The 17,324-nt window shown below is 38.5% G+C and overlaps 1 protein-coding gene across 4 annotated transcripts in view; it reads left to right on the top strand.

The window, feature by feature from the left end:
* ATP23 (ATP23 metallopeptidase and ATP synthase assembly factor homolog) overlaps window positions 1-15,089 on the top strand; it is a 33,423-nt gene extending 18,334 nt beyond the window's left edge. For 3 of the 4 annotated variants that reach the window (XM_004053482.4, XM_063693863.1, XM_063693862.1), the window contains 3 exons: window positions 1,280-1,417; window positions 3,122-3,205; window positions 6,202-6,647. In XM_004053482.4, coding sequence (XP_004053530.2) covers window positions 1,280-1,417; window positions 3,122-3,205; window positions 6,202-6,405 — 426 coding nt within the window. In that variant the 3' untranslated portion in view covers window positions 6,406-6,647. Of the gene's footprint in view, window positions 1-1,279; window positions 1,418-3,121; window positions 3,206-6,201; window positions 6,648-6,965 lie in introns of those variants that run through there. The other variant, XM_055359243.2, reaches the window with a different exon arrangement.
* Window positions 15,090-17,324: the final 2,235 nt, after the last annotated feature.

The raw sequence follows: 17,324 nt of genomic DNA, 5'->3' as shown, positions 1-17,324 counted from the left end.
GAAACCTTTCCCCACCTCCAGAGTAGGTCAGGCATTCTTTCTTTTTCTTTTTTTTTTTTTTTGACACAGGGTCTCCCTTTCTTGCCCAGGCTGGAGTTCAGTGGCGTGTTCCTGGCTCACTGCAGCACCAACCTCCTGGGCTCAAGTGATCCTCCTACCTCAGCCTTCCAAGTAGCTGGGACTATAGGCATGTGCCACCATGCCTGGCTAATTTTTATTTTATTTTTTTTATAGAGATGGGGTTTTGCTCTGTTGCCCAGGCTGGTCCCGAACTCCTGGGCTCAAGCAATCTGCCTGCCTCAGCCTCTCAAAGTACTGGGATTACAGGCATGAACCACTGCACCCAACCTCATTGTATATGCTCATGACAACCTGGGTTTTTCTTCATGACAACTGTCATTGCATGTATGTAAACATTTTGGTAAATATTTGGTTAGTTTCTATCTCCATCAGTAGATTATAATCTATTATTAGGTCTCAATAAGTATTAGTTGAATCAATGGATGTTGAATGAATGTATATAAATATCTGGCACATATCCCAGTGTCTGGCAGTAGTACATAATCAATGGCAGCTATTACTATTAGGATCCCTTGTGTCTTTCTTATTCTTATAGGGTCCTGCTCAGTGTGCTGTTGCATTTTGCACTTCTTTCTGAAGGTCTTTCTGAGGAGTTTTCCCTGGCATTTGCCCTCATTCTAGTAAAATGAGGACAGTGGTGGTCATTCCTTGTTCATTCAATGCTCATTCAGAAACTTGATAAGAAGTATTTTACATATATTCTCATTTAATTCTCACAGTTCTATGAGGTAGCTACCCTAATTATCTCCTTTTTATAGTTGAGGAAACTGAGGTACAGAGAGATTAAGAAACTTGCCCAAGGTCACTGAGTTAGTAAGGGGTGGAGCTGGAATTTGAATCTGTGTGCTTCATTCCAAAGCCCACTCTCTTAACCATAATGCTGTGGAGTCCGAGACAGACTAGTATGATCAGCCCAGTAAGGATGGTGTGTGAATACGTGTCCTTAATCTAAGTACTGCTGTAGTCCAGAGAGAGGAGAAGGGAGAAGTTAGTCACTGGGCGAGGCAATTGGAGCATGTACACTTAGGACTAGGACTTGTCCCATGGGTAGATGTGCGGCCAATGGAGAAGAGTGGGTAGAGATATTCCAGGCAGGTGAACTTGTGGGGGAGAGGTGAGGTCATGTGGGAGAGAAGATCGAGTCTATGGAAGGAGATTTTAGAAATCACTGAACTTCTTTTATTTTGGTGTCTCCTAGATAGTTTTGTGCCAGAATAATATCCATAATCAGGCCCATATGAACAGAGTGGTCACACACGAGCTCATTCATGCATTTGATCATTGTCGTGCCCATGTCGACTGGTTCACCAACATCAGACATTTGGCGTGCTCAGAGGTGAGTTTTATTGTATTTTTCTCCAGAATACTCTATGCTTGAATATTTTATTCAAGTGTAATTTATTTAAATGTATTCCTTTTCTTACTGTCATAGTTCTACCTTAGTCTTGAATTTCGGTTTTTAACTAACATTGAATACCATTTTTGATATACAGTTAGAGAAATTTAAAGTGTATTTTTAGAATTCTCTTAACTATATCCTGTAAGTCCTAGTAATAGTGATGACTGACGTTAATAAGCTATTAATTTTTTCCTATGGAATATATTTTATAATGTATTCCATAGGAGACATTAATAATAAAAATAAAAATAAAAAAATAGTTAAAATTTACTGAGGGCTGTGTTCCAAACACTGTTCTGTTTGCACAGATTCTTATTTAATCTTCACAGTAACCTACTGAGATAGATATTATACTATTATTGTCCCTGTTTTACGTATGTGGAAAGTGAGACAGTTGTTTAGATTCCAAAGTTAGTAAGTGGCAGAGGCAGGATTACAACTAGTGTTTTTAACTAGCTTGCCCAGCTGCCTTCCATAGAGCTCCTTGCTTGCCCTAGAGTAAAACATGCTCTTTTCAAAAATACAACATAAAAAGATATTTATTACTAAGCACGTTGGATTGCTCTTGGAATATGCTCCTAGAGAGAGCATATTCTGCATATGCATATACTTGGATGTCATTAATTGAAGAGTTAATTAAAATAATCTAAATCTCAAGCCTATACTATATAACTTAGATTATTTCCCTTTCTCTTGAAATTAATATGTAGCCCCCTGCATCTAATTATAATTCCAATTATTTGGAGAATAGACTGAAACCTGAGTTTTTAAATAGGTCTCTTTCTTGGGTACTGTGAGAATTAATGCCTTTTAGCTAGTTAAAGTGTGTTAAGTACTTTGAGCTCCTCAGAGGAATGAGGCCATAATATTGAAGAAGGAACAAGAAGTGGGCCATTCTGTTAGCAATGAATTAGCAAAAATTTGGTCAAGCTGCCTGTAGAATCTATGTGGGTAGTTCTAAGACTTTTTCATTCATTGAAGTATAGTAAATCTGAAAATATGTCCTAATTTCAGGCTGTCATGCTCATAGCGTGACCAGTTTGGAATGTTCTTGATTCTTTGTGTTTTGTATTGCTTCATTTTTCATAGGACAATCAAGTCCCTAGAGGAAGGTCATGAACTTATACAGGTTTGAGGGAAGCTCCAAGGGAGATTCGGGCAAGGGTTGGGAGGGGCATATTCTCAAAGTCTCAGATATTAATGCATTCAGTTTTAAGCTCACATTGAAACTCAGTTTATTTCAAGAATGCTTCCTTGAAGTACTTTTGGCAATTTCTACAAGTATTTGTATCTTGTAGAGTGTGTAGTTTAACTCTGAGGTCTAGCTCTCTGACTTTTGGTTCCAAAAGAAATTAGTTCTGTCAGTAAAGCTACGCTTAAAGTTTAGAAAATTTCCTTTGGTAGGTGATTGAACTTTTCCCCATCTCTCCAGTGTATTTGGCATTGTCTAGCGTAGCTCATAGATATTTGCTCTCGTTGTCAATAGAGTTTAAAAAGTCCTTTAAGAAGAAGTGTTACAAATACTCATTTCTCAAAGATGCTAATTTTATATTCTTTTCTAATTTTTAAAAATTGGTTGATATCATAAAGATATATAGAGCATGAGCGTTTATTTCTTTTTATTTGTCTTCTGTGTAATAGGTTCGAGCTGCTAACCTTAGTGGAGACTGCTCACTTGTCAATGAAATATTCAGGTTACATTTTGGATTAAAACAACACCACCAGGTAAAAACTAACATGAAATCACCTCCCCTCCAGAGTGTTACGAGTGGAAATAATGAATAAAGAAATGAAAAGTACATTCAGTATTTGAAATTTGTAAGAACTTCGTATGTGAAAAGAATACAAAGTATGTACCATTTAAACAAAGTAGATGGAATTTAGTTCTACTTTGTAATTATGGGCAAGCTATGTGACTCAATGAGTGTGTGAGATAGTCTAATAATGAAAAGAGGCCTGGCGCGGTGGCTTATGCCTCCCAGCAGTTTGGGAGGCCGAGGCAGGGGGATCATGAGGTCAGGAGATCGAGACCAGCGTGGCCAACATGGTGAAACCCCGTGTCTACTAAAAATACAAAAAAATTAGCGGGGCGTAGTGGCGCACACCTGTAGTCCCAACTACTATGGAGGCTGAGGCAGGAGAATCACTTGAATCTGGGAGATGGAGGTTGCAGTGAGCCGAGATCATGCCACTGCACTCCAGTCTGGGCCACAGAGTGAGACTCCATCTCAAAAAAAAAAAAGGAGCTAAGATCTTGCATCTGGGATACTTTTCGATGGGGGTGGATAAGGAATGGAAGTGAAATCACAGCATGTCTTACTGTTATTCTAACAATTCTTGACTTCTATTTTGAATCTACCATAGCATTCTGGAGACAAAAGATGTAATCCCTTTCAGAACAGAGAGTGTGTTGCTGCACAAGTTATGGCTATGTGTCAGTGTACCTGTAAAGGCTATATAATGTGATAGAAAACCTTTGGCTTAGCACAGACTTGAGTATGATGAGCTTAGCTGAGAGGGATTTGTGTAAACAAAACAAAAACAAAAAACAAAAGAGAGCTATAAGGCAAGATTATCCTGCTAGAAAGGCTTTGAGATCTGTATTAGGTGGACGTGGGGAAAGGAAGTATAGGACTCATGGATTGATAATGAATGTGAGCAGTTCTGCCTGGGCCTGTGTCCACATTTAGGAGAAAGGCTGGTCAGTCATTTTCTACAGTAAGAGCCTGCTGAGTCAGTTTGTGAAGTATATGAGCATCACGATATCAGTTCCAACTAGATGAAAGAAGATAGGCTTAGGACAACAGGAAGGCCCTTGGTTTTCTGGAGAAGACAGTAACTCAACTCTGGAGTGGGGGGTGGAAAGTCACAGTGAGCTACTCAGAAATTGTGAACTTAGTGAATGGGAGGGAGAAGAAAAGCCTTCTGCCTGGAAAGGGTGATTACTTTAGACAGTGAGGTGTTCAGCCTCTGCCAGGTCAGCTTAGTGATATGCCAGTGACTTGTCTTGTGCTGCATGTTTTCTGTGCCCTTGAGTCCCTGCTTCTGTGGTGAATTCTGTGTGTTCTGGCTGTCAGTGGAGAGGGTGGAAGCAGGGTACACATCAGCACGCCCCTAGAGAAGAGAATAATGTGGTTAAAGCATGTGCTGGCATAGCTCATGGATATCTGCTCTTGTCAATAGAGTTTGAAAAATTCCTTAAAAAAAAAAACTATTACGTATACTCTGTTTTTAGAAAAATATGCCAATTTTATATTCTTTTCCAATTAAAAAATCAGTTGATATACTAAAGAAATAGAGCATGATTTTTTTTTTAATGCACCTTCTATCTTTGTGATAGGTTTGTGATGCACACAATCTTTGAAAGAGGAAGTTTTCCTCTTTTTACCGTTGGGTAGCAGCAGCAGAAAACAAATAGAAACAGCAATAGGACAGAAAATAAGTGGAGGTAGTAGGAATCTGGCTGAGGGAGAAGAGTCTTAGAGAATGGAGTCCCTGCTTTTGTACAGCATGTACCCAGGAAATAGAAACAGCAAGTACAGTTACTGATTGTAAAATTGCATAGTCATATCTTTATTTTAACATAAATTTATTATGTCTGAAAAGAAGTAAATCTGTGGTCTACACTTGTGTCTCCCAACCCTGTGGCTTCAGGATACAAATTTTTGTACCTTTTTTCCCTGGAGGGGAGAAATTTCCTCTCTTTTTAGCAACTGTTGTTTTGGCTTCACATGGTTCTTACTTTTCTTGTTCCTTTATGCCTGGGGTTTATTTTTTAAAATCAGCGTTTAGTAAAATTCAGGTTGAGAAACACTATATTCCAATGTTAGTGAGTATCTCCAGCTTGAGCACACTGACCAGGCCAATGAAAAACTGGGAACATGCAGAGAAAACGGATGGCTGTCAGGATGCACAGCCATCCAAACCAGTGTTTGATTATTTTTAGGAAAAGGTCAAATGCCATTCTTTTGAGTTTTAGATTGGTCCTGGGGAGAAATAAGTGGATTAAAAGCTCTCCAAGAATTGGAATGGCAGGGCCTTATGTTTCTTAAATATTTAAATTAGAGTATTGAGAAATTCTAGCCTATTACTATGAAACATTAGGTAAATTATTATCTTAGAACTTTAATATCTGTGTAAAGAACAATCAGGAAAAAAAAGTTGTTTAATTTCCACCCCCCCTAAAAAATTAAGGTACTTTCCAAGTTTGGGTGGATATGTGTATGGTTTCCTGTTGCCTCCAGAGAGGACTTACCCTTCTCAAAGGAAAAGTGATCTAGCATTGGTCAACTGAAAAGAAAGAGAGGTACAGAAGTGAAGTATATTTTAAATTTAATTAAATTTTATCAAAAAGTCAATCAGGACCTTATAGACTTTTTTTTTTTTTTTTTTTTTTTTTTTTTTTGGCGAGTTTGCAAATTGGGAGATATTGTTTGGCAGACACTGCCAAGAATTTCTGAGAATGACATCTGCTTATATCAGTGGGAAAGATGAGAAAATAGAGAAGGTCTTACTTATGCCTAAATAATTTTAGGTTGAGCTAAAAATACTCCTTAAGTGTTATGGATCTTTGTTCATTTTGTTTTCTTCTTTGGAATGACAGAAATTAGTAAAATAATGAGGAAATTAATTTTAATTAATTCAGACATTAGATAAAATGTATTATTTTGTGATTAAATGTTTATATAAAATTAGAGCCTCATACTTTTCCTTCTTTTTAGACTTGTGTGAGAGACAGAGCCACTCTTTCTATCCTGGCTGTTAGGAATATCAGCAAAGAAGTAGCTAAAAATGCTGTTGATGAAGTTTTTGAATCTTGTTTCAATGACCATGAACCTTTTGGAAGGATCCCACATAACAAGACTTATGCAAGATATGCTCATAGAGACTTTGAAAACCGTGATCGGTATTATTCAAATATATGAGCGCAATGACATTTTTATATTACAGAGCTTCCATCATCATGAAGAAAAAAAATTTGGTTCTCAAGTGAACAAACATATAAAATGTAAACAATCCTACAATCCAGATAAAACAGAGAAGACTGTGATTCTAGCATATTATCAGAAAAAGTAACTATGGCAAAAAATGAAACTGCTTTAAACTCCAAGGCAGAAATTGTATCTTTATAGCTAACCATTTAGTAAATAAATATATTACATTTTTATATTTTAGTCATTTGTTTTTATTACATGTGATTATTTTAAAATTTGATTATGAAATCTGTGAAGTGTGCTCTTCCATGATGTTGATAGGTGACCACTGTTGGTATTTACATTAAATGTAAAGAAATGCGTACTGATCTCATTGTAGGATACTTATTGAGCTGTTGTTATGATGAAAATTGGAAATAATTCATTCAGTGGTCAATGCTATCCTCTCCCTATTCTTTTATCATATATGTGGGACCCATATGGCCTAATTTTCTGGGGACAGTCCTGGTTAGATCTTTTTCTTTTTAATAAAGGCAGTGCTCGAATTTTAGCTCCAGATCGACTGCAAGAACAAACCAGCAATACTGAGAGGACCCACAGACCCTCTGAAGGAAGCGACTGCTCCTACAGTACCCAGGAGACACCCCAAATACTGTGAGTGCCCAACTGCAGAAGTGGGAAAGGGAGACCCTCCTCTCCCACACACACACCCCCACTGGAGAAACTGAAGGTCTGTTTGTGGGAGAAGTTTCCGACCTTACCTGGAACTGAGTTAATTTAGAGAGCCGAGCGAAATACAGGGGTAGAGCAAGCAGCAGGAAGGCCCAGGGAGCTCGCTGGGTCCCCAAGCAGCCCATTCCTGCCTGTCACCACAGGGATCCATTGCAAGGGCAGCCAGAGGAGCAGCGGGTAAAACTCCACAGGGAGAAGGACATCTCTAGCTGAACTTTGTAACTATTTCAATGGGGCAAGAAGCCTCCCAGCCAGAACTTGGGAGAGGGCGCAAATCCCATGTGCAGAATCCACAGAGGGGAAGAACCAAGCTCTTTTCTTTCACAGCTGGGAGGTGGGTAGCCTGGGGCAAGTTTTCAAGCCTGTCTCACCCACCACCTGGAAGCAGACTGGGGGCTGTGGTTGGGGGGCATGGTGGGAGTGAGACTGGCCCTTCGGTTTGTGTGGGAGCTGGGTGAGGCCTGTGACTGCCGGCTTTCCCCCACTTCCCTGACAACCTGCATGACTCCCCAGAGGCAGCCATAATCCTCCTAGGGATACAACTCCATTGACCTGGGAATCTCACCCTCATCTCCCACAACAGTCACAGCAAGACCTGCCCAAGGAGAGTCTGAGCTCAGACATGCCTATCCCTGCCCCGACCTGATGTTCCTTCCCTACCCACCTGGTATCTGAACAAAAAGGGCATACAATCTTGGGAGTTCTAGGGCCCCACTCACCACAAGTTCTTCTCCATACTACCACAACTGATGCTCTCTGGAAAGGGCCACCTCCTGGCAGGAGGCCAGCCAGCACAAAAATAGAGCCTTCAACCACCAAAGCTAAGAATGCTCATGGAGTCCATTGCACCCCCCTGCCACCTCCACTGGAACAGGTGCTGGTATCCACAGCCGAGAGACCCATAGACGGTTCACATCACAGGATTCTGTGCAGGCAACCCCCAGTACCAGCATGGAGCTGGGTAGACTCACTGGGTGGCTAGACCCAGAAGAGAGACAACAATCACAGAAGTTTGGCTTACAGGAAGCCACATCCATAGGAAAAGGGGGAGGGTACTACATCAAGGGAACACCCTGTGGGACAAAGGAACCTGAACAATGGCCTTCAGCCCTAGACCTTCCCTTTGACAGAGACTACCCAAATGAGAAGGAACCAGAAAACTAACCCTGGTAATATGACAAAACAAAAGCTGTTTAACACCCACAAAAAAATCACACTAGTTCACCAGCAATGGATTCAAACCAAGAAGAAATCCCTGATTTACCTGAAAAAGAATTCAGGAGGTTAGTTATTAAGCTAATCAGGGAGGCACCAGAGAAAGGCAAAGCCCAGTGCAAGGAAATCCAAAAAATGATACAAGAAGTGAAGGGAGAAATATTCAAGGAAATGGAGAGCTTAAAGAAAAAAGAATAAAAAGTTCAGGAAACTTTGGACACACTTTTAGAAATGCAAAATGCTCTGGAAAATCTCAGCAATAGAATTGAACAAGTAGAAGAAAGAAATTCAGAGCTTGAAGACAAGGTCTTCAAATTAACCCAATCCAACAAAGACAAAGAAAAAAGAATAAGAAAATATGAACAAAGCTTCCAAGAAGTCTAGGATTATGTTAAGTGACCAAAACTAAGAATAATCAGTGTTCCTGAGGAAGAAGAGAATTCTAAAAGCTTGGAAGACATATATGGGGGAAATAATCAAGGAAAACTTCTCTGGCCTTGCGAGAGACCTAGACATTCAAATACAAGAAGCACAAAGAACACCTGGGAAATTCATCACAAAAAGATCATTGTTTAGGTACATTGTCACTAGGTTATCCAAAGTTAAGATGAAGGAAAGAATCTTAAGAGCTGTGAGACAGAAGCACCAGGTAACCTATAAAGGAAAACCTATCAGATTAACAACAGATTTCTCAGCAGAAACCCTACAAGCCAGAAGGGATTGGGGCCCTATCTTCAGCCTCCTCAAACAAAACAATTATCAGCCAAGGATTTTGTATCCAGTGAAGCAAAGCATCATATATGAAGGAAAGATACAGTCTTTTTTCAGACAAATAAGTGCTGGGAGAATTCACCACTACCAAGCCACCACCACAAGAACTGCTAAAAGGAGCTCTAAATCTTGAAACAAATCCTGGAAATGCAACACATCAAAACAGAACCTCTTTAAAGCATAAATCACACAGGATCTGTAAAACAAAAATACAAATTAAAAAGCAAAAGTAAAAAACCAAAATACAGAGGCAACAAAGAGCATGATGAATGCAATGATACCTCACATTTCAATTATAACATTGAATGTAAATGGCCTAAATGCTCCACCTAAAAGAAATAGAACCACAGAATGGATAAAAACTCACCAACCAACTATTTGCTGCCTTCAGGAGACTCACCTAACACATAAGGACTCGCATAAACTTAAAGTAAAGGGGTGGAATAAAGCATTTGATGCAAATGGACACCAAAAGTGAGCAGGGGTGGCTATTCTTATATCAGACAAAACAAACTTTAAAACAACAGCAGTTAAAAGAGACAAAGAGGGACATTACACAATGGTAAAAGGCCATGTCCAACAGGAAAATATTACTGTCCTAAACATATATGCACCTAACACTGGAGCTTCCAAATTTATAAAACAATTACTAATAGACCTAAGAAATGAGAGACAGCAACACAACAAGAGTGGGGGACTTCAGTACTCCACTGACAGCATTAGACAGGTCATCAAGACAGAAAGTCAACAAAGAAACAAGGGATTTAAACTATAACTTGGAACAAATGGACTTAACCGATATATACAGAACATTTCATGCAACAACCACAGAATACACATTCTATTCAACAGTGCATGGAACTTTCTCCAAGGTAGACCTTAGGATAGGCCATAAAATGAGCCTCAATAAATTTAAGAAAATCAAAATTATATCAAGCACTCTGTCTGACCACAGTGGAATAAAACTGGAAATCAACTCCAAAAGGAACCATCAAAACCATGCAAATACATGGAAATTAAATAACTTGCTCCTGAATGAGTATTGGGTCAAGAACGAAATCAAGATGGAAATTAAAAAATTCTTTGAACTGAATGATAATAATGACACAACCTACCAAACCCCTGGGATAAAGCAAAGGTGGTGCTAGGAGGAAGGTTCATAGCCCTAAATGCTGATATCAAAAAGACTAAAAGAGCACAAACTGACATTCTAAGGTCACACCTCAAGGAACTAGAGAAACAAGAACAAACCAAACCCAAACCCAGTAGAAGAAAGAAGTAACCAAGATCAGAGCAGAACTAAAGGAAATTGAAACAGCAACAACAACAACAAAAATACAAAAGATAAATGAAACAAAAAGCTGGTTCTTTGATAAGTAAAATTGATAGACTATTAGCAAGATTAACTGAGAAAATAAGAAAGAAAATCCAAATAATTTCACTAATAAACAAAACAGGAGATATTACAACTGACACCACTGAAATACAAAGGATCATTCAAAGCTACTATGAACACCTTTATGCACATAAACTGGAAAACCTAGAAGAGGTGGATAAATTCTTGGAAAAACACAATCCTCCTAGCTTAAACCAGGAAGAATTAGATACCCTGAACAGACTAATAACAAGCAGCGAGATTGAAATGGTAATTAAAAAATTACCAACAAAAAAAGTCCCGGACCAGATGGATTCACAGCAGAATTCTACCAGACATTCAAAGAAGAATTGATACCAATCCTTTTGACACTATTCCACAAGACAGAGAAAGAAGAAACCCTTCCTAATTCATTCTATGAAGCCAGCATCACCCTAATACCAAAATCAGGGCAGGACATAACCATAAAAAAAACTACAGACCAATATCCTTGATGAACATAGATGCTAAAATCATTAACAAAATACTAGCTAACTGAATTCAACAACATATCAAAAAGATAATCCACCATGATTAAGTGGGTTTCATACCAAGGATGCAGGGATGGTTTAACATACACAATTCAATAAATGTGATACACCACACAAACAATTAAAAACAAAAATCATGTGATCATCTCAATAGATGCAGAAAAAGCATTCAACAAAATCCAGCATTGCTTTATGATTAAAACTCTCAGCAAAATGGGCAGACAAGGGACGGGTATGTCCCTTGTAATAAAAGCCATCTATGATAGACCCACAGCCAACATAATACTGAGTGGGGAAAAGTTGAAAGCATTCCCTGTGAGAACTGGAACAAGACAAGGATGCCCACTCTCACCACTCCTCTTCAACGTAGTACTGGAAGTCCAAGCCAGAGCAATCAGACAAGAGAAAGAAATAAAGGGCATCCAAATTGGTAAAGGGAAAGTCAGACTGTCACTGTTTGCTGGTGATATGATTGTTTACCTTGAAAACTCCAAAGACTCCTCCAGAAAGCTCTTAGAACTGATAAAAGAATTCAGCAAAGTTTCTGGATACAAGATTAATGTACACAAATCAGTAGCTCTTCTATATACCAACAGCAACCAAGCAGAGAATGAAGTAAAGAACTCAGCCCCTTTTACAATAGCTGCAAAAAAAAAAAAAAAAAAAAAAAAAAAAGGAATATATCTAACCAAGGAGTCAAAATAGCTCTACAGGGAAACTACAAAACACTGCTGAAAGAAATCATAGATGACACAAACAAATGGAAACATCCCGTGCTCATGAATAGGTAGAATCAATATTGTGAACATGACCGTACTGCCAAAAGCAGTCTACAAATTCAATGCAATCCCCATCAAAATACCACCATCATTCTTCACAGAATTAGACAAAGCAATTCTAACATTCATATGGAACCAAAAAAGAGCCCGCATAGCCAAAGCAAGACTAAGCAAAAAGAACAAATCTCGAGGCATCACACTACCTGATTTCAAACTATATTATAAGGCCATAGTCACCAAAACAGCATGGTAGTGGTCCTGGTATAAATAGGCACATAGACCAATAGAACAGAATAGAGAACCTAGAAATAAACCCAAATACTTACAGCCAACTGATCTTTGACAAAGCAAACAACATTAAGTGGGGAAAGGACACCCTTTTCAACAAATGGTGCTGGCAGAATTGGATAGCCACATGTAGAAGAATGAAGCTGGATCCTCATCTCTCACCTTATACCAAAATCAACTCAAGATGGATTAAGGACTTAAACCTAAGACCTGAAAGTATTAAAATTCTAGAAGATAACATTGGAAAAATTCTAGACATTGGCTTAGGCAAGGATTTCATGACCAAGAACCCAAAAACAAATATGACAAAAACAAAGATAAATAGCTGGGACCTAATTAAACTAAAGAGCTTTTGCATGGCAAAAGGAACAGTCAGCAGACTAAACACAACCTACAGAGTAGGAGAAAATATTCACAGTCTATACATCTGACGAAGGACTAATATCCAGAATCTACAATGAACACAAACAAATCAGTAAGAAGAAAACAATCCCATCAAAAAGTGGGCTAAGGACATGAATAGAAAATTCTCAAAAGAAGATATACAAATTGCCAACAAACATATGAAAAAATGCTCAACATCATTAATGATCAGGGAAATGCAAATCAAAACCACAATGCAGTACCACCATACTCCTGCAAGAATGGCCATAATAAAAAAGTCAAATAACAGTAGATGTTGACGTGGATGCGGTGATCAGGGAACACTTCTACACTGCTGGTGGGAATGTAAAGTATACAGCCACTATGGAAAACAGTGTGGATATTCCTTAAAGAACTAAAAGTAGAACTTCCATTTGATCCAGCAATCCCACTACTGGATATCTACCCAGAGGAAAAGAAGTCATTATTCAAAAAAGACACTTGCACACACATGTTTATAGGAGCACAATTCACAATTGCAAAATTGTGGAACCAACCCAAATGCCCATCAATCAACGAGTGGATAAAGAAACTGCCATATATATATATATATATATATACATATATATATATGTATATATATATATATATGATGGAATACTACTCAGCCATAAAAAGGAATGAATTAACAGCATGTGCAGTGACCTGGATGAGACTGGAGACTATTATTCTAAGTGAAGTAACTCAGGAATGGAAACCCAAACATCATGTGTTCTCACTGATATATGGGAGCTAAGCTATGAGGACACAAAGGCATAAGAATAATTCAATGGACTTCGGGGACTTGTGGGGAAGAAGAGGAGGAGGGCCGAGGAATAAAAGACTAAAAATATGGTGCAATGTATACTCTTCGGGAGATGGGTGCACCAAAATCTCACAAATCACCACTAAAGAACTTACATAACCAAATACCACCTGTACCCCAATAACTTATGGAAAAAAAATTAAGCAAACTAAAACCATAACAGAAAAAAGGCAGTGCATTAAATTCATAATACAATCCAATTTAATTTTTATATATTTATAATATTTTTCATATAATCATTCTCAAATCTTTTTTAGGCACCATATCTGAATTTTGGATCCAGAAAGCATGGTCATTGTATCTATACCCCTTAACACAGGCATTAGCTGCATCTTCTACCTGCTCTTAGCAGCTGCATCTTTAACCCGCTCCTAGCAAACATCATTTGGCCTATGTCTAGATTGATAGGTGATGATGCCTATGTGTAGATGTGACTGATTAGAGGTTTAAAGACTGAAGCTAGCAGGATTCATTCTCTTGAGTTAAAATTTTATTAAATATAAATTATAAAGTAATACCTGAAGCCTTGTCAAACATTTAAAACAAAATTTGAGGATTCTGGGAAGATAATGGAGAAGGAAGCACCAGAAATCTGTCTTCCCACTTAGGTAAAAATTATAGTAGTAGAACCTCTCTGATGTAACTGTTTTGGAACTCTGGGTCTATTGAAGGCTTGCAACGTCCAGGGGAAAGCTTGGATATTAAATTGTGGTTCATTTTGGTCAATTTTAGTTCTTAGCACAGTAGCAGCTACCCATCCCTCATCCCCTATCCTTGTGGCAGGTGGGTGTGCACATGTTCCTCGAGCAGCTTGCATGCAGGTTGTGGGAGCCAGGGTGGACAAAAAAAGACTCTGTCCTCCAAATAGTGGAGATCTGTGCTTTGATTGCTAATTGCTGCTTCTGATTACAGAGGTTCAGAGGTGGACATTGTGGTTTCACCTCCCTCCATTGTTGCAAGCTCCCCCTACCCTCTGGCTGAAGTGACTTCCTGGTTATTTAAAAGGCTGGTGCCTTTTTGTTTTTCCTGTGCCCTTCATTTTTCTCTTTTCCCCCCTTTGGGAGCCAGACACTGAAGACTATGACATTCAAAAGTAACCTCATATACAAGAGAAATTAGAAAGTTACAGTACATGTGCAGGGGAAGGTGCAAGCTCTGAAAACACCCTAATTTTATACCTCAGACTGATCCTCAGCACAGGGATAGCTTACAACAAAAATAAAAACACAAAACAGCAAACCCTGGAGAGAGAGTATCTGACTTTTAGACTTACCAGATTATTAGATTAAAATGTCCAGTTTTGAACAAAAATCACAAGAGATAGAAACAGGAAATTATGGCCCATTCTATGGAAAAAAGCAAACAAACAGAAACTGTCCCTGAAAAAGACCTGTTGGCAGATTTACTAGAAAAAAACTTTAAAATAACTGTCTTAAAGATGCTCAAAGACCACACGATCCAGCCATCTCACTCTTAAGTATATCCCCAAAAGAAAGGAAATTAGTATATCAAGTGGTATCTGTACGCTCACATTTATTGTAGCACTATTCACAATAGCCAAGATTTGGAAGCAACCTACACAATGGAGTACATTCAGCCGTATAAAAGAATGAGATCCTGTCATTTGCAGCAACATGGGTGAAACTAGAGGTCATTATGTTAAGTGAAATAAGCCAAACTTTGCATGTTCTCACCCATGGGAGCTAAACATTAAAACAATTGAACTCATGGAGATAGCAGAATGATAGTTACCAGAGGCTAGGAAGGGTAGTGGGGTGGGGGTGGGGGCATGGGGGTAAGGGAGAGGAAATTGGGGATGGCTAATGGGTACAAAAAAATAGAATGAACAAGACAGTATTTGCTAGCACAACAGGGTGACTGTAGTAAAAAGTAATTTAATTGTACATTTAAAAATAACTAAAAGTGTATAATTGGATTGTTCATATCACAAAGTGAGGGACTGAGGGGCTAAATTGGCTGGACTTCCTGGGTCAATAGGGACGTCCCTAAGGGGACTTTCCCCTAAGCCAAAATGAGTCACAGCTGCAAGCTAAGGGATTGAACTTCAACCAGTCACATAGGGAGTTTAAGCTCTAGCTGCAGCCTGATGTTTTTAACCAATCAGGCCTGCCAACCCGCAAGCAGATTGAAAAATAAGCTAATTCTATAGGACAGAAAAAGGAAAAGAGGAGGGGTTTTAAGGGGATATAAGCATAAGACACCCAAGCGAAAAACGGCAACTCTTCTGTGTCCCCTTCCACCGTGTGGAAGCTTTACTTTTGCTTTACTTTCACTTTCACTTTAATAAATCTTGCTGCTGCACACTCTTGGGGTCCGTGCGTTTCTCTAATCAAGTTGTAACACTCACTGTTGCAGTCCATGGCTTCATTCCTTGAAGCCCTTGAGACCACGAACCATTCAATCTAGAAAAACCTTAGATTGGAAGAAGACTTCTTGTCTCAAAAGGATAAATGCTTGAGGTGGGGGATACCCCATTTATCCAGATGTGATTATTATGCATTGCATGCCTGTATCAAAATGTCTCATGTATCCTATAAATACACCTAATGTGTTCCCACAAAAATTAAAAATAAAAATTTAATTAAAAAAGAACTAGCAAAAGATGCTCAAAGAACTAAAGGAAGACATGGAGAAAGTTAAGAAAACTATGTATAAACAAAATAGGAATATTAAGAGAAAACCTAGAAAGGAAAAAGAAATTCTGAAGCTGAAAAGTTCAATAATTGAAATAAGAAATTTACTAGAGAGATTCAAAGGCAGATTTGAGCAAGCAGAAGAAAATCAGCAAACTCAAAGATAGGACAATGGAAATTAGCAAGTCTGAGGAACAGAAAGGAAAAAGATTGAAGAAAAGTAAGCACAGCCTAGGAGTCCCATGGGACAATATCAAGCAGACCAATATATACATTGTAGGAGTTCCAGCAGAAGAGAGAAAGGGGCAGAGAGAATATTGGAAGAAATAATGGATGAAAACTTTTCAAGTTTGATAAAAGACATGAATATAAACATCCAAGAAGCTCAGCAAACTCCAAGTATGATGAACTCAAAGATAGCCACATTGAGACATATTATAATCAAACTGTCAAAAGACAAACACAGGCCTTTGTCTCTCACTGCAGCCAGAGCTCCCAGTCTTGTGTTCACTTCTCTGTTTCTTCTGCTTCTAGAGGCCCAGCCTCTGTGGCCCTGTGACCTGCAGGTATTGGGAGATCCACTGCTAAGATGCCAGGACCCCCTGGAAGCCTAGAAATGAGATCATTGACATTTACGGAGGTGGCCATAGAATTATCTCTGGAGGAATGGCAATGCCTGGACACTGCACAGCAGAATTTATATAGGAATGTGATGTTAGGGAACTACAGAAACCTGGTCTTCCTGGGTATATTGCTGTCTCTAAGCCAGACCTGATCACCTGTCTGGAGGAAAAAAAAAAAAGAAAAAAAGCCCTGGAATATGAAGAGACATGAAATGGTAGCCAAACCCCCAGTTATATGTTTTTCTTTTGCCCAAGACCTTTGGCCAGAGTAGGACACGGAAGTTTTTTTCCAAAAAGTTATACTGAGAAGATATGGAAAATGTGAACATTAGAATTTACAGTTAAGAAAAGCTATAAAAGTGTGGATGAGTGTAAGGTGCACAAAAAAGGTCATAATGGACTTAACCAGTGTTTGACAACTAATGAGAGCAAAATATTTAAATGTGATAAATGTGTGAAAGTTTTTTTATAAATTTTCAAATTCAAATAGACATAAGATAAGACATACTAGAAAGGAATCTTTCAAATGTGTGTCAAACATTTTGCATGCTTTCACACCTAATTCAACATAAAAGAATTTACACTAAAGATAATTCCTACAAATGTAAAGAATGTGGCAAAGCCTTTAACTGGTCCTCAGGCCTTACTAAACATAAGATAATTCATATTGCAGAGAAACCCTACAAATGTGAAGAATGTGGCAAAGTTTTTTAAC

This window comes from Gorilla gorilla, chromosome 10, assembly GCF_029281585.2.
Source record: "Gorilla gorilla gorilla isolate KB3781 chromosome 10, NHGRI_mGorGor1-v2.1_pri, whole genome shotgun sequence".
NCBI lineage: Eukaryota > Metazoa > Chordata > Mammalia > Primates > Hominidae > Gorilla > Gorilla gorilla.
This window is presented reverse-complemented; position numbering and strand designations above follow the sequence as displayed.